The sequence below is a fragment of the Macaca thibetana genome, chromosome 20 (assembly GCF_024542745.1).
Source record: "Macaca thibetana thibetana isolate TM-01 chromosome 20, ASM2454274v1, whole genome shotgun sequence".
Classification (NCBI taxonomy): Eukaryota; Metazoa; Chordata; class Mammalia; order Primates; family Cercopithecidae; genus Macaca; species Macaca thibetana.
In genome coordinates this window covers 52622813-52641095 of record NC_065597.1, presented here as the reverse complement: position 1 = coordinate 52641095, position 18283 = coordinate 52622813, and the positions used below count along the sequence as shown (strand labels likewise).

Below are 18283 nucleotides of genomic sequence, written 5' to 3'. Positions count from 1 at the left end.
GGAGCCGGCAGCACCGAAAAAGGTTGGGCTCGGGGCTCCGCAGGGCCCCCAGCCACTCCGCGGGGCGCCTCGGAGGCTGTGACCCCCAGGGAGGTCCGGCTGGGTGCAGCGTGCCACGCCAGAGCGGTTGCCAAGGACCTGCCCCGTCTGCGGGTCCAGTTGCTAGGGCCTCCATCTTGGGGGGCCAGTGGCCGCGGCGCCCCCGGAAGGGGTTGCCGAGTGGGGCATTCACTTCCGGTCTGGGGCCTGCGGCGGCGGCGGTGTCGGCGGCGGCGGCAGCGGGTCGGTGTAGAAAATGGCGCTGGTGCAGCGGCTCGGGCCTCTCCCCGCGGCGCTGCGGAGGGCTTGAGGCTCGCGAGCCTCCTTCGCCGCGCCCCACTTGCTCGTGCACTTTACACACATGAGGTGAGCGGAACGAGGGCCTCCCTCCGGGCGGGAGGAGCCGCGGGCGCTGCCGCAGGGCCCGCAACCGCGGCGGTGGCGGCGGAGGCGGCGGCGCCGGGCGTCCCCGAGACTTAGGGCCTCGGCGGGAGGGCGCAGGCTACGTTGCTGCGGAGGCCGGGCGGGCGGCCCGGGGGAGCCTCACTGCGCCGCGCCGCGCCGCAGGGGTCGGGCCGGGTTTTGCGCCTCGCCCGCGCCGCCGGACCGCAGTCCGGGCTGCAGCCCCGCAGCTTTGTGAGTCCCCCTCCCCCCCGTCCCCTCCCCTCCCCCATCCGGCCCCGGCGCGAGCCTCTGCCGCAGCAGCTCCGTTTTCACGCGCATCTCGTTTTTGTGTGTGTGTTTTTGTTTTGTTTTTGTTTTTGTTTTTTGTTTCAGAGAATTGGAAGCTAAAGCTACCAAAGACGTAGAAAGAAATCTTAGCAGGTAAGATGGGCGAGCTTTCCATCTCCCGCCCCATGATAATCGTGTATTTCTACTCCGATTCGCCCTTTCTGGGTTGAGAAGTTCCCCCGTGTCATTTTCTTCCGCACCCAGAGAGCAGACATTCGGGAGAAGCGGCCTGGAGGGAATACTGGAGGGGATTGCGGGGAGATGCGTAATTACGCGTGTTTCTTTCTTTTTAAAAAAAAAAAAAAAGCGCAAAGCAATTCTTGTAAACTTAGTTAAAGCATTCTTACCCTTTTAGAATTTAATTAGGGGACTTGTGCATTAATTACTATTGTAAATGGTTGCAGGCATTGTGTGACTCATGATTGAGGCGGCCCTTATGGCGGGCTGTCAAACTGTTTTGGCTTCCCCGTTATTACTTTGTAGTTCAAATTGTTGCCTTTATAAAAAGATACTATGTGTTCGCATTTTCTTCCCCCCACCCCCCCCAACACATTGTAGTCAGGCGGATTCTGTTGCATTGGAAACAGTTTTGCCCTTGAACTTTACCAAGCATAAGCTGCGTTTTGTTTTCCTTTGAAACTCCATTTCTGTCAGTGTTCGGTGTGTGCTCTTTTTATCAGCTGGTAAAATAATTAAAAATCTTTTCTCCAGAAGAGGTTATCGTTCCTGTTGGGCCCTCTTGGGCCCTGCTGCTTTTGCATCACCGCTAAGGGAGGATTTTTGTTTTTTTTTTTAAAACGAGGTCTTTATGGAATGGAAATATTTAGCTTCATTGAGCTGTAATTGCTTAAGCATCAAGGAATTGTACTGTATTTAACTCCTTTTCACATTCATTTTCTTTCCTGCCGTCTTTTCCTTTCTTATTCACCTTTTTCTTTTGCATCATATTGGGACACTCGGGAAACAGCCGGTTAACCAAATCCGTGAATAGCTTTTTTTTTTTCTTATTTTTTTTTCACTTGTGGAGAATAAAATAAAATTTCTGTTATCTCAGGTTTTAATGTGGTTTGCTCTTGATTATTGCAGGTTTTAGGTTTACGTTGGGGTTTTTAACACTCACATTTCAAATCGTCTGAATATTTTGCACTGTGTAGAATTGTTCCAAATTGCTGGCCTATTGAGTTTCATAAGATACTAATCTGTTCAGGTGATCGTTAAAGAATATATTCAGATGGTGAAGGATAGGCATCATTGGTTTACCCAGTAAGGGATTCTCTGTTACTCAAAATAATTATGGGATCATTTAAAGGAAATTAAGTCTGACATCACTGACTATTTGTGGTATATTTACATAAATTTTATTGTCAAAATCTAGTAAAGAAATATTAAGATACGGAAACATTAAAGAAAACAGGTTGAGCCATTAAAGTGTAGTATCAGCAGAACAGAGCTTAGAGGTCTATTTCTCCTTCCATTTTTGTTTTGTCAGGTAACTATATCAGTTTAATTCCTATGAAGGTGCTCTAGTACTTGATTAAAAATTGTCTGTACCACAGGTATAATTTTAATATTAGGTAGAACTCGAGTCTCTAGGTTGGCTATTTATCAGAGTTTGAATTCCAGCTCTGCTACTTGCAATATGACCTTGACTCTTGGCAAGTCACTTAGCCTCTCTCTGTCCAGTCTATAAAACGAGCGGCTTGGGCCAGCCAGTTGCTGAGGTCTGTTAGGCCCTTTGGGTTACATAAAAAGGAGTAAAGTGCTGTCCATGTCCACAGAGGGCATGTACAGTCTAATAGAAAGACTATCGTAAGTGCATAAATAACAGTAATACTAGGTAGATGACGTAGGAATCAAAAGATACCAGCCCATTCATGTGCTTGAGGATATTCAGTTGGTCAGAAGGCATTAAAGGAAAAACAAATATCAAAGAGATTGTAAGGCAATGTGTACTAAGGATCCAATGAGGGGGAGCATTTCGTGCAGGTTAAAAGTGTTCTGAGGAAGGAGAGAAGTGATTAAGTGGGCAGATGCTTCCTTCAACTCCATCTTTAGCTGTGTTTGCTTTTTCACAAAAAAGTATGTATCTGTCTTTACCCATTAGTGCTCTCCCCAGGAAATCAAGGCATTGTATTCATTGAGTAACCATTTTTTGAGCATTTTCGATATTTCAAATGCGGGACTGGGCACTAAGCCAGGGAAGTAAGTAGTTAAATTTATTGATTGCTTACTATGTGCCTGGCACAGTTTTCCTAAGATTTTACATGGACTCATCTGATCCTTGAAAAACCCTGTGAGGTAGGTAGTAGTAGTATCTCCATTTTACAGATGTAGAATTTGAGGTATAAGGTGGTTAAGTAACTTGGAGGAGACCATATCACTGGTAATTGGAGTAACTTTTTAGGCTTCGAACTTGAAAAATTGGAAAATTTCTTTTGGTAGGCAGAACCCACAGATGCATGCAGTACTTCTAGATCCGTTTCTTAATCTGAGCACTTGACATTTTGGACCAGATAATTTACTATTGTGAAGGTTGTTCTGTGCATCACAGGGTGTTCAGCATCCGCAGTAGCACACCCTGCCCAATTGTGACAATCAAAAATGCTTTCAGATATTGCTAGATGTCCCTGGGTGTGGCGCAAAAATCGACCCTGGCTGAGAACCACTGCTCTAGATCTTCATTAGGAATTGTAATGTGAAAGCCCCCGACTTTTAGATGTTGAGTTAATTTAAACATCTTTTGGCCAAATGCTGTGGCTTACACCTATAATCCCAGCACTTTGGGAGGCTGAGGCAGGTGGATTGCTTGAGGTCAGGAGTTCGAGACCAGCCTGGCCAACATAGTGAAACCCCATTTCTACTAAAAATACAAAAATTAGTTGGGCATGGTGGCGTGCGCCTGTAATCCCATCTACTCGGGAGGCAGAGGCAGGAGAATCACTTGAACCCGGGAGGCAGAGAGCCTAGATCGTGCCACTGTACTCCAGCCTGCTCGACAGAGTGAAACTGTCTGAAAAAAGAAAAAAAAAAATTTTATTAACATGGAAGCCCAGACCCTATCATGTAGATCCTCAGTTTGGAAGCTCTGGTTTCTGAATGTCAAAGATGTGTTGCCATTCTCCTTTTACTCTACTAAGCTGCAAATCCTCAAGACCGTGTGCCTGCTGGTAGCAAGTGCCAGTTAAACATTGGCACAAGTAATAAATGTAGTTTACTATCATAGATAAACTGTATTTTAAAATTCACAGTTGGCCATTAAAATTGTCACATTCTGTTAGTATCATGGGAACCATAATGTCTACCTGAGGGCGATACCATTATAACTGAACTTTGAAGAATCAATTTTGAAAGGCAGAGAAAAGGGCACTGTAAGAACAACAGAAGAAGTAAGGACACAAAAATCCAGAAAGTATAGGAGATTTTGATATTGCAGTGTGTAGTTCAGGTTATATAAGGTATTTGTAGCAAACTGGTTGAGGCCAGATGTAGAGGTTCTTGAATGTCAGGTTGAGGAACTTGTGCATAAATTTTTAGGTATGGGAGCTATTGCATGCTTTTTGTTGGGTACTGATGTGATAGAATAATCTTCTCGTCTGGAATTACTAACCAGGTGTATTTATGGGAGAAAACTAGTGATCTAGGCAAGAGGCAATGGAGGCCTGAATTGAAGTGGTGGCAAAGAGAGGTGAGTGAGGCTGGACCCAGTGGCTGACACCTGTAATCCCAGCACTTCGGGAGGCCAAGGCAGGAGGATTGAGCCCAGGAGTTTGAGACCAGCCTGTGCAACATGATAGACCCTGCCTCTACAAAAAAATTTTTAAAAATTAACTGGGTGTGGTGGTGTGCACCTGTAGTCCCAGCTACTTGGGAGGCTGAGGTGGGAAGTTGCTTGAGCCCAGGAGTTTGAGGCTGCAGTGAGCTGAGTTTGTGCCACTGCATTCCAGCCTGGCCAACAGAGTGAAACTCTGTCTAAAAATAAAGAAAAAAAAAAGAGAGAAAGGAGAAAAAGATGAGCGTATAAGATACTGAGGAAGTTAAGAATCTGGGATTTGACAGCTGATTAGGTGTCAGAGGAGTTAAAAATACATAGGGACCTTCATCTTGGGTGAATGAGAGTTTGACCCAACCTCTGAACAGAATAGAAGTCAGAGCAGAAATAGGAGTTCGGGGAGAGAAGATGCTAAGTTGCATTTTGCAAATTAAAAAAAAAATCTGTCAGTACTGGTCTAGACCAGTAGAACTCAACTGGTCTAGTCTGAAAAAATATTTTGGAGGCCAGGATCATAGAATCATTGAATATTTAGAGCTGGACTGTGACTTTAGATGGAGATCAGCCAGCATTCTCACTTCTTCATTTCTCAAGTGAGAAAGCTATGGTTGAAACAGATTCAGTAACTTAACATAAGTTTATACTCTCTATCAAGTGACAGAGCTGGGATTTAAACAGGCCTTTTGACTCTAATTCTAGCATTATTCCCATTGTGCAGTATTTTATTTTATATTGCACAATAGATAAAATATAATTTTGTTTTGTCCTTTTTTTTCCTAAAAGAGTGACAGCCATTATCTCAATATGTTATGTTCATTGCGATGACTTTACTATCATGTACTAAATGTGTTTAAAGTAGAAGTTAACTTCATGTTATACTGATTTGTCCCCCCCATAAACCAACTGTATGTCACCATACAACAAAAGTTGTTAAAGGTGCTATATACCATATAATGTTGCATCTAAACTGGGACACTTGTCTGAGATGCTTTTGCCTGGGACAAATGCTATATTAGAAATGACTAGGACAGGCCATGTGCGGTCCCAGCACTTTGGGAGCCGAGGCAGGTGGATCATTTGAGGTCAGGAATTCAAGACCAGCTTGGCCAACATGGTGAGACCCCATCTCTACTAAAAATACAAAAATTAGCCAGGCGTGGTGGCATGCACCTGTAATCCCAGCTACTTGGGAGGCTAAGACAGGAGAATCTGAACCTGAGTGGTGGAGGCTGCAGTGAGCCGAGATTGTGCCATTGCACTCCAGCCTCTGCAACAGAGTGAAACTCCGTTTCGAAAGAAAGAAAAGAAATGACTAGGACAGCAGGAGTAAAACCCCAAGGCATTAGGTCTCTGTAGCTAAGGTGGATCCCACTCATGCAATTCATCAACCTTTGTCTGAAAAAAAAAAAAAAAAATCTGATTTGATTAAGCTTTTCTTTTGCTTTGCTGTGATATGGTTTGCAGGCCAGCACATGCATATTGCTATCGGTTAGTGCAAAAGTTAATTGTGGTTTTTGCCCATTTTTAATGCACAAACCTAATATGGTTTTTTCCTAGCTTAATTTGGCAAATAGGTGGTAAATCACTTGATAGAATAAATTAATCTCAAACTGTAAGCTTAATTTAAAAATGTATAATAACCCTCTGTGGAAAATTTGAATATAAACATAAAAAGAATGCCATTCTGTAAGCTCTCTTGATTTCTGGCATCTGAAATGTCTGAAAGTATAAATTGCAAAACATCTTTACAATTTTAGTGATAACTGCAAAAATACTGCCTGTGATTGGAAAGACTAAAATAGTATGCATTGTATGTATTCTGTTCAGACTAATGCATGATTAAGTCTTTCACTGAAAAAACAGAAATCCCTATCTCATTTAAAAATTTTAAAAAATCGGCGGGGCACGGTGACTCATGCCTGTAATCCCAGCACTTTGGGAGGCCGAGGTGAGCGGATCACTGGAGGTCAGGAGTTAGTTCGACACCAGCCTGACCAACATAGTGAAACCCCATCTTTACTAAAAATACAAAAATTAGCCTGGCATGGTGGCACATGCCTGTAATCCCAGCTACTTGGGAGGGCGAGGGAGGAGAATCGCTTGAACCTGGGAGGCGGGGGTTGCAGTGAGCCAAAATTGCGCCATTGCACTCCAGCCTAACCTGGGCACAAAAGCAAAACTCTGTCTCAAATAAATAAATAAATAATCATTCTAACCTTAAGCAGAATTGCAAAAATGTTGCAACAAATACTTTTGTCTCTTTACCTAGTTTTAACGATTATTAGTATTTTGCTACATTTGTTCTATCATGACATTGCACACCAAAATATGGCAGTAGGTATCTCACAGAATAAGGGTATCCTAACAGCAATCAAGTGATCACCCACAGGAAGTTTAACTTTACAATACTGTCTGGTCCCTATTCAGAGTTTCCCAATTTTCTCAATTTTTTTTTTTTAAGTTGTATTTGTTCTTTCACTCAGTTCCTGCATCCTGGGTTGCATTTAGTTGTGTCTGAAGTTTCTCTTACATTAGGAGCATTTTCCTGCCCTTTTCTGCTTCTCTCATGACAATGCCATTTTGAAATAGTCCAGTCTAGTAGTTTTTGCAGACTGAAATTTGCATTTTTTGGGTCTTGTCTGTATGATAAGGTTCAGGTTGACCCTTTTTGGCAGGAGTATCCCATAGGTGATGATTCAGTATTCCCTCACCACAGCATTTTGAAGTAAATTAACCGAAAGGTTATCCAGTACTCTCACTTCTACACTGACTTGGTGTTTCTTTCATTTTAGGAAATGCCGAACAGTTGGTTTAAACTGAGGTGTAATTTTAAATATTTGAGGATACAGTAATTACAAGCCTTTGTATTTAAATCGATCGACCATAATGATTACTGCTTTTATGAAGATTTATGCTGAAGGTGGCTCCCTTACTGTGGGACATAGAAGTTGCTTGTTTTCAGCTTTGACCAGTGATGAACTGATAACCCTGGTAGGAAAATGAAACATTGGGGCTGGGCTTGTAATACACCTTCTTGAAAGAATGCCTCATTGAAATTAGAGGGGCACGGTGCCACCAGACCAAGGGTTCTCATCCCGATTCCACAGAGGGACCACAGGTATAATGAAGTATTTCGCAAAATTGAATGTATGCTAAAATAAAAATAAAAAAAAAAAAAAAACAAAAGCAGATACAGTCCTTAGTGCTCATTGGATCTCAAAGGGTCATTACTCCTCAAAGATTGAGAAACTGCTTTGTTATGAGGAGGTTGTCAGAGGAGCTGAATAGTATCAATAAGAGGAGGATGTTTGAGATTCAAAAGGAAGTAATATTCGACTAAGGCATAGCTTCTTTCCATCTTACAAAAAAACCACCCATGAAAATAAATATAGTTTAAATTTCCTATTTAAGATGTCTTATTTTAAAAATGATTTGCATACTCTGTGTGTTTGAGTTGGCTATGAAGCAGGAATCCTAGCATTTCCACTCTTGTAACTAGGGAAAAGCATTTTGAATTTTTAGCAGTAGTATATTATGTGATGATGACTCAGCTGACTTCCCATTTTAAATGGAATGTTCAAAACAGATTGAAACCTGGTTGAGGAATTTTATACTTTGAACCTTACAAGATATTTTCTGCAAACAGTGACTGATTGGATTTTGTATAATAACAAACAAGATTAAACCAACTCAGTTGTTTTGTTGTTCTTATTAGTGGTTTTCAGTCAGGGAGCATTTATTGAGGTGTTTACTGCAATAATATTGAATATTTTTAGAGTTATGACGTCTGTGTTTTGTTGACTTTGGTCCTTTCTTTCTCCCATTCTTTTGAAGTTTCCCTAAAACACATGTGTGCACAGACAAGAGAAAATGCTAGTTAAGTATGTGCTGATTTTAAATGTCCTTCTAAATATCATTTATTCCTTGATCATTGACTATATAAATGATGTAAGAGAAATATGTTTTGTATGTTATTCCACTTGTGAATCCCTTTGCAATGTGAGGCATATAGTGAAAATCTTACCTTTTAAAGATAGAGTCTTAAAATGTGCATTCTTTACACTGCTGCAGGTTAATCGTCCTCAAGCCATGTTTATGAGGCCTGTCTGTCACTATTTCTTAGAAACCTTTGGTAGCTCTTACCCAGTGACTCTCAGCTTATCAATTTTGCACTATCCCTTCCACCTTTTACCCTGTCCCCAATTCTTCCTTCTCTAAATGTACCCTTCAATTTTTCTCTCAACTTTTAAATAACAGCTTTATTCAGATAAAATTCCCATACGATAAAATTCACCCCTTTAAAGTCCACAAAGTGTATGATTTAATGGTTTTTAGTTTATTCACAGAGTTGTGCAGTCAACACCACCATCTAATTCTGTAATTTTCACCCCTTCACCCAAAAACCCCATAATAGCAGCCACTCTCCATTTGTCCCTTCCCCCCAGCCTCTGGCAACCGCTAATCTACATTCTATTGTAACTATGGATTTGCCTATTTTCGTTTAAGTGGAATCATACTATATGATTCTTTTGTACCTGACTTGTCTTATTTAGTGTAATGTTTTCAAGATTCGTCCATCACGTCGCATATATCCTTTATTCCTTTTTATGGGCAAATAAATTTCGTTGTATGGCTATTGCCCATTTTGTTAGTCCATTTGTCAGTTAATGGGCTTTTGGGCTGTTTTTTACTTTGGGGCTTTTATGAATAATATTGCTGTGAACATTCATGTACAAATGTTTGTGTGTACATATATTTTCAATTCTATTGGTTATGTACCTAGGGGTGGAATTGCTGGGTCATATGGTAACTCTGTTTAACTTTTTGTGTTGTTTTGTTTCATTTTGTTTTTTGAGACGGACTCCCTCTGTTGCCCAGGCTGAAGTTCAGTGGCGCAATCTCAGCTCACTGCAACCTCCCACCTCCCAGGCTCAAGCCATCCTCCCACCTCTGCCTCCCAGGTAGCTGGGACTGCAGGCGCATGCCACCGCGCCTGGCTCATTTTTTGTATATTTTGTAGAGACTGGGTTTCACTGTGTTGCTCAGCCTCTATTTAACTTTTTGAGGAACTGCCAGACTGTTTGCAAAGCAGCTGCACAGTTTTACATTCTCATCAGCAATGTATGGAGGCGCTGGTTTCTCCACATCCTTTCCATTGCCAGCATTTGTTAGGGTTCTTGTTTCTGATTTTAGCCGTCCTAATGGATATAAAGTGGTATCTCATTGTGGTTTTGATTTACATTTTCCTAATGGCTTATGATTAGAATCTTTGCGTGTCCTTATTGGCCATTCGTATATCTGATCTGAGAAATGGCCATTCAGATTCTTCTCCCATTTTTAAATTAGGTGATATTTTTTGTCATTGAAAAAGGTCTTTATATGGCTTAGATACAAGTCCCTTATTAGATATATGATTTACAGGTATTTTTTTCCTATTTTGTGGCTTTTCTTTTTACTTATTATGTTTTGTTTGTTTGTTTGTTTGTTTGTTTGTTTTTTGAGACAGAGTCTCGCTCCGTTGCCCAGGCTGGAGTGCAGTGGCATGATCTCAGCTCACCACAAACTCCACCTGCCAGGTTCAAGCATTTCTCCTCCTTCAGCCTCCTGAGTAGCTGGGATTACAGGCACCCACCACCACACCCGACTAATTTTTGTATTTTTAATAGAGACAGGATTTCACCATGTTGGCCAGGCTGGCCTTGAACTCCTGGGCTTAAATGATCCACCCACCTCTGCCTCCCAAAGTGCTAGGATCCCCGGCATGAGCCACTGCGCGCAGTCGCTTTTCACTTTCTTGATGGAGTCCCTTGAAGCACAGAAATTTTTTATTTTGTAAATGTAGTTTACCATTTTTTTTTTCTGTTACTGGTGTTGGCAACAAATCCAAGGACACAAAGATTTACTTGTATTCTAATAATTTTATAGTGTTAGTTCTTACGTTTAGTTCTGTAATTCATTTTGAGTTAAGTTTTGCCTATGGCATGAGGGCTCCAACTTCATTCTTGTTACGTAACTATCCAGTTATTCCAGCTTCATTTGTTGGAAAGACTTTCATCTTGGCACGCTGTTGAAAGTCAGGTCACTTGATCATAAAATGAAAAATTATTTCTGGATTCTCAATTCTATTCTGTTGATACTATGTGTTCATCATTATGCCACTTCCACACTGTCTTGATTACTTCAGCTTTGTAATAAGCTTGGAATCAGTATGAGCCTTCCTTCAAGACTGCATTGACTGGATAACCAGAGACTAATTATTTAAAAAAAATTTTTTTTAAAGATTGCATTGACTATTCTGGTTGCATTTCTGTGTGAATTTTTGGATAAGCTTGTCAATTTCAGCAAAAAGGCAGCTGAGATTTTGATAGGAACAGTGTTGAATATGTAGGCCAGTGTGGACGGTATTGCATTTTATAATATTAAGTCTTCCAGTTCACGAACATGGAATCTTTTTCTATTTATTTAGGTCTTTAATTGCTTTCAAAGATGTTAGGTAGTTTTCAGTGTTTAATTGTGCTTTTGTGAAATTTATTCCTAAAACTTTTTGATGCTATTGTAGATGGAATTGTTTTCTTGATTTACTTTCTGGGTTGTCCACTGCTACTGTATAGAAATACAATAGTTTTTTAAATGTTTTTTAAAAATTGTAAAACACGTAAAATTTACCATCTTATCCATTTTAAATGATGTAGTTTGGTGGCATTAAGTCCATTCACATTGTTGTGCAGCCATCACCACCATCCATCTCTGCATCTCTTCATCTTGTAAAACGGAAACTCTGTACCCATTAAATCATAACTACCTATTGCCTTCAGCTCTTGGCAGCCACCATTCCACCTTCTGTCTCTATGCATTTGATTATTCTAGATACCTCATTAGTGGAGTCACAGAGTTTTTGTCCTTTTGTGACTGGCTTATTTCACTTAGCATAGTGTCCTCAAGATTTGTCCATATTATAGTGTGTGTCAGCCAATTGATTTTTGCGTGTCGATACTGTGTCCTGCAGCTGTGCTGAACATGTTCATTAGTTCTAGTAGTCTTTATATGGATTCATTCGGACTTTCTGTGTACAAGAGCCTGTCATCTGTGAATAGAGATAGTTTTACATCTTTTCCAATTTTGGTGCATGCTTACTCACACATGCACTCTCTTTTTTCTGACTGGAACCTCCAGGTCAGTGAATAGGAAGTGGCAAAATCAGACATCCTTGTCTTGTTCCTAATCTTGAGGAAAAGTATGCAGTCTTTATCATTATGTATATTGTGAGCTGTGAGCCTTTATCAGGTTCAGGAAGTTTTCTTTTATTTCTATTTTGAGTGTTTTTGTCTCACAAAACGATACTGGATTTTGTCAGATGCTTTTTCTGTGTCTCTTGAAATCATCATGTAGCTTTGTCGTTTATTCTATTAACATGGTGTATTTCGTTGATTTTCATGTTAAACCAACCTTGCATTCCTGGGATAAATCTACTTTGTGTAGTCCTGTTTGTATGTTGCTAGATTTGGTTTGTTAGTCTTTTGTTGAGGAGTTTTATGTTTCTATTCATAAGGGTTATTGGTCTATAGATTTATCTTTTGATACCTTGGTTCTCTTTTGGTACATGGTACCTGATTTGCTCTGGTTTGCAATCTGGGACCTTTAGCTGTTGGTTTTGCATCCACCTAATTCTGCATTGTGCTATAATAATTGTTTTTATGTATTCAGTTTTATTTTCTACTGTATACACTTCCTCTTTTGGTTGCAACCTTCTTTGCATCCTAACCTTAGTTTAGTGCAGTGCTATGCACCTAGTCTCTCATGGCTAGCTATTAGTGTACACATTTTACATTTTATTTATTTATTTTTTTGGAGACATGTTCTTGCTCTGTTGCCTAGGATGGAATACAGTGGCGTGATTGTGGCTCATTATAGCATTGAATTCTTGGACTCAGGTGATCCTTGTGCTTCAGCCTCCTGAGTAACTGGGACTACAGGCATGTGCCACTGTACCTGGCTAATTTTTTAATTTTTGTAGAGAGAGGATCTTGCTATGTTGCCCAGGTTTGTCTCAAATTCCTGGCCTCAAGTGATCCTACCACCTTGGCCTTCCAAAGCACTGGGATTACAGGTGTGAGCCACCACACCTAGTCCCAGTGTACACTTTTTATGTGCATCTGTTAAGTACTTCATCTGCGTTACCCAATTAAATCTTCACAACCACCCATTGAGGGAGGTCCAATTTGAGACGTCTCATAAATTAGATGATGAAGGCTTCAGAGAAATAAATTGCTTAAGGTTACACACTTAAGCAATGGTGGAATTGAGGTTAAGACCACTTCTATTTGACATTTGGACCTAGGGGTTTTCACTGTATGCTATGCTGCCTAGGAAATGCTTGTTTGAATAGATTGGAATTAAACTGGTCCTTAAAGGAGAAGTAACATATGGGTAAGAGTAAGAATTAAAAGAGTGCATTTTTGGCAGTCGTGTTGGGGTTACAGTGTTAGTAAAGGCAAGGAAGCAGGAATTGGAATCTAATTAGAGTGCCCAGCGACAGGGAGGATTGTACAAGTAGGACTGTTTTTTGTCCCCAGAGCAGTAATTAGTCCTATTTGGAAGAGTGAGATTAACATCTAAAATAATTAGAAAATGTCTGGGCACAGACATTTTGCACCTGTAATCCCAGCACTTTAGGAGGCCGAGGCAGGTGGATCACCTGAGGTCAGGAGTTTGAGACCAGCCTGTCTAACATAGTGAAATCCTGTCTCTACTAAAAATTCAAAAATTAGCTGGGTGTGGTGGCAGGTACCTGTAATCCTAGCTGCTCAGGAGTATTGTACAAGTAGGCAGGAGAATCTCTGGAACCAGGGAGGTGGAGGTGGCAGTGAGCAGAGATCGAGCCATTGCACTCCAGCCTGGGTGACAGAGCAAGATGCTGTCTCAAATAAAATAAAATAATTAGAAAATGAGTATTGTTTAATTAGAGGTCAAGGGTGAGGTTTGTTTGGATTGGAAAGAATCATGAAGGAACTAGTAATTAAGCTTTAAAAGAAAGTAGGATTTGGGTGGGTAGATTTAGCAGACTGAGTTTTGGGTCAACCTTACCACAGTCTTGTACCATCTAACAAGGCATTAGGACTTTCTGATCCTCAGTTTCTTTAACTGTCAAAGGGGAGTAATACCAGTGCCATGTTTCAAGGTTGTGAGTTCAAAATGGATAATATCTCAGAATCCTTTGTAAATTGTAAGTGTTTTTGTCCTTATGGTGGAGTATCTATTATTTTCTAAGTTTCTAAACTCACTAACTTTCCTCAATCTGAGCTTTTAATTAATTTATTATTATTATTTTTGAGAAAGGGCTCTACTCTGTCACCCAGGCTGGAGCGCAGTGTGGAATGATCTTAACTCACTGTGCAACCTCTGCTTCCCAGGCTCAAATGATCTTCCCGCCTCATCCTCTTGAGTAGTTGGGACTACAGGCATGCACCACCACACCCACTTAATTTTTTTATATTTGTAGAGAGAGGATTTTGCCATGTTGCCCAGGCTGGTCTTGAACTCCTGGGCCCAAGCAATCTGCCTTGGCCTCCCAAAGTGCTAGAATTGCAGGCATGAGCCACTGTGCCCTGCAGAGCTTTTTATTTTGAATTAATTTCAGATGTAGAGAAATGCAAGAATAGAACAAAGAACTTCTGAATATCCTTAACCCTTAATTCTCACATATTAACATTTAATCACATTTACTTTATTCCCTCTGTTTTTTATACATACTAATTTTTACCATTTAAGAGTAACTTACAGACATGATACCCCTTTACTCCTAAACACTTAGTCAAAGTTATTTTCTTGGTAACTACAGTACCATTATGAAAATGGGCACGGTAACATTGGCACAGTCTTAATAGCAGATCTACAGATCTTACTCAAATTTTGCCAGTTGTCTCAATAATTCCCTTTAGAGCCAAACAAAATTTATTTTTTCCTGGTCAGGTCTTCAATCCAAGATCACAAGTAGCATTTAGTTTTCATGTTTGTTTAGTGTCCTGCATTCTGGAAGTTTCTTAGTTTCTGTTCTTCAGGACCTTGATATTTTTAAAGAATACAGGCTAGTTACTTTGTAGAATGTCACTCAGTCTGTATTTGTCTGATATTTCCTTATGACCTGATCAGGTTATGCTGTTTTGGCAGGAATAGTGCAGAACTGATGGGTGTTCTCAGTACATCATGTCAGGAGCTGCCTGATATCCTTTTATCCCATTATTGGTGATGGTTAACTTCAGCTGCTTGGGTAAGGTGGTCTCTGTCAGGTTTCATCTCTGTTAAGTTAGTATTTTTCCCCTTGTAATTAATAACACTATTGTTGGGAGATACTTTAGTGAGAGTACGTACATGTCTTGTTTCTCGTCAGTGTGCTTGCCTTAATCAGTAGGGCCAAATAGTGATTTTTAAAGTCAACCATTCTTCTTACATTAGTTGATATTTTACTGTAAGATTTGGTACTTCTCCCCATTCGCTCACTCAGTCATTCATTCATATCAGTATGGACCCATGGGTTCTTATTTTATTCAGTTGTTTGTAATTTTTTGTTAACATAATTTATTGCTCAAATTATGGTGTTAGTAGAAGCCCCTTTCAAGCGCAACTTCCCGCTTTTTGAGATCCATACTGTCATCTGGATCCTTACTGCTGTCTGTTTGTATGCTATTCTCGTTCGTTCCTAAGGGGAAGACGTGCCAGCTAAATCTAAGCTAAGAAATATACAACATTGCTGCCACTCTGTCTGTTGTCCTCTTTTCTCGTCATACTCTGTCACAAATATATATTTTTTGTTAATTTGTATATGTATACATCTCCAGAATTTCTTTATGTACATACAAGGACATGTAAATATATATATTAGTGTCCTTCCCAACACAAAAAGATAGCACACTGAGCCTTAGATTTTGTTTTGTTTTTCCAGTTAACTTTAAGCCTTCCTGATCCTTTCGCATCTGGATGTAGAGGAGACCTTTCTTTTGCAGCTGCATAATATTCCATTTTAAGGATGTATCCATTTTATTTAACTACTGTATTTGCAGATAATTGTCAGTTATTGTAAATAGCATTTTCCCCACCCTTCGATACGATGACCCCTTTCCACTTCCAGATAACTATTAGTTTTCCTTACTTCTTCATTTTATCCTATTCTGTTCATTTTACAGCTGAAGCTTTTGAAAAACTGATCCAAATCTCCAACTGCCTTACCTATTTTTACTCCAGTTCAGTTTTCATCTCTACTGTCTGGTGAATTCTATAGTTTTGAAGGTTACTAGTGACTTCCTGTTGTGTAGTGCTAGACTGGTTTTGGTGATTAATTTAGGTAGGAGGATAAAAATGAGAAAAGGAATGGGGGGTGGCAATCAAATGGGAAAAGAGGAAGACTGGAAGGAAATAGAAGAAGGTGGGATCTGCAGGGGAGAAAGTAGGAGAACAATGTTTTTTGGCAGAAGATGTGAAGTGTATTTTTATTTCTAGCTTGTAACGTACATTTGGCGTCTGTGTGAGGATGGGCTGGCTTCTGTGTGAGGATGGGCTGGCTTCTATTGAGGATGAGCTGGCTTCTGTGTGAGGATAGGCTGACTTGTGTGTGAGGATGGGCTGGCTTGTGGTGTGTTGCTGACTGATAGGCCCTCAGGAAAGTTGCCTTCTGTTTTCTGTCTCCTATAGCAAAATAGAGACACCTTACCCCTTGTCCCATTATTGTCATTTCTCCCTCTGTCGCCCAGGGTGGCATGCAGTGGCACAATCATAGCTCACTGCAGCTTCCAACTCCTAGGCTCAGTTGATTCTTGGGCCTCAGCTTCCCGTGTAGCTGAGACTACAGGTACGCACCACCACCCCCAGCTAATTGTTAGGATATTTTGAATTATCTCAGATTTATTCTTTGCTTTCTTTTTTCACTGCCACCGTGGTAGTTTGGGGAACTACACATTCACTTAGATTTTTGCAACAGTCTTCTCACCCTGTTTTTGCCAATTTATTGTCTATTCTTACCCAACATTTTCCCTCCCTTTTTCAATTCCAGTCAATGCTGGTCCCTGCAGTTGTCATGCTGACAAGTCTCCATACTTCACTTGTGCCCACACCTTTCTGTGCTCCTAAAAAATCTTGCCTCTTTTGCAAGAGCCAAATCAACTTCTTACTGCTCCATAAAGCCTTCCACAGTTGAAACAGCTCTTACACCTGTCTTTTTTCACTACTCTTGTTTACAACCTGTACCAAATATTTGCTTGTTTTCTTCAAATGTGTTCAGTTGTTCCTACAAAATTGTAGAAATTTTTTTCCTACAAAAAAATCATGTTTCCTGGCTGAGTACAGTGGCTCACCCCTGTAATCCCAGTACTTTGGTAGGCCGAGGTAGGAGGGTTGCTTGACCCCAGGAGTTTACCACCTCACTCCAGCTCGGGGCAACAGAGTGAGACTTCATCTCTTAAGTAAATAAATAAGTTTAGTGCTTGAGGTTTCTATTGGGAGCTGGTTCTGTACACCATGGAAATCCACCCTTTGCCCCACTTTAAAATTACTGTGTAATATTCCTTGGTGTGATTACAGGATGATCTAACTTTTCCCTATTGATTGGTTTTTGGTTATGATTTTATGCTGCAGTGTCTATCTTTGCACAGTTCCTTTTTCAGAGGCTTAGATTTGAATTGATGGATTATAAGATAGTGACATTTAAAATTTCGTTGTGAATAGATACTTCCAAATTGCTCACTAGAAGCTTAGTGCTAGTTCATACATACTTCCAATAGCGTGTACAAGAGTACCCTTCAGAAGGGATTAATTTTAATGATATTCAATGCTGGGAATGTGGGAAAAATTGACCAGCAAGTGTCAGGAAGCACAAGAATAGGAAGGGGCATTCTCACCCCCAGGTGTACCCTGCCGCCTTGATAGGCCCTTGAAATAGAGACAGACTCTCTCTAGGTTGCCCATTCCGTTCGCAAACTCCTGGCCTCCCAGACTGCTGGGATTACAGGCCTGAGTCACCATACCCGGCCAGAAACGCATTCTTGAACAGTACAAGTAAATCATTTGTAGTGGCTACTGGAAGATGTGGGCAAAATTTGAAGCTTAGCTTGATTTGTTGTGTGTAATGTACCATCCTAATCTTGATCTGTTTGTTTTTTCAGATCCAGATACTGTATTTCCCCTAGTCAGTGTATGAAATCAACTTTAAAATACAGTTTACATACAGTAACATTTAAATGTTGAGTGTATAGATGAATGATTTGAGAAACGTATACACCCTTGTAACTACCACTCCAATCAAGTTAGAAAACATTTCCATCTTCCTAGAAAGTTCCCTCAGTGTCATTGACTTTTACAGCCACCTCAAAGGCTTTATACATGAGATGCAGGACATAAGTCAAGTTCTGATAAAAGGGGAGTCTGGTTTTTACAGACGAGGTAGATTCATAGAACTTACAGATGTGAGGTATCCTGCAAAGTAGCCTTCAGGGCATGAATGATTGCTAATTGGAGTGTTGTCTTGGTGGCAGGTGCATCAAACAGAGTGGCCCACTTAGGCCTTTCAGATCCATCAGCCCTTACTCCTCTTGATAGTTGTGGTAAATGATATAGTCAGATGTCTTAATTGAGTCTCTATGAACATTTAACTCCTGGAAGCTGACGTGTTTGGGCACAAGTTTTGTTTTTTTTGTTTGTTTGTTTTTTTTTCAGTTGGCTTTCTGAAGGAGGAGATATGGGAAAAGGTATGACTGG

The 18283-nt window shown here is 40.5% G+C and overlaps 1 protein-coding gene across 7 annotated transcripts in view; it reads left to right on the top strand.

Annotated features, from left to right (window-relative positions):
* Positions 1 to 230: 230 nt before the first annotated feature.
* TNRC6A (trinucleotide repeat containing adaptor 6A) overlaps positions 231 to 18283 on the top strand; it is a 100880-nt gene continuing 82827 nt past the window's right edge. For 5 of the 7 annotated variants that reach the window (XM_050773814.1, XM_050773813.1, XM_050773812.1 and 2 more), the window contains exons 1-2: positions 236 to 405; positions 817 to 864. In XM_050773814.1, coding sequence (XP_050629771.1) covers positions 401 to 405; positions 817 to 864 — 53 coding nt within the window. In that variant the 5' untranslated portion in view covers positions 236 to 400. Of the gene's footprint in view, positions 406 to 816; positions 865 to 18283 lie in introns of all 7 variants that reach the window. The other 2 variants (XM_050773811.1, XM_050773807.1) reach the window with 1 other exon arrangement.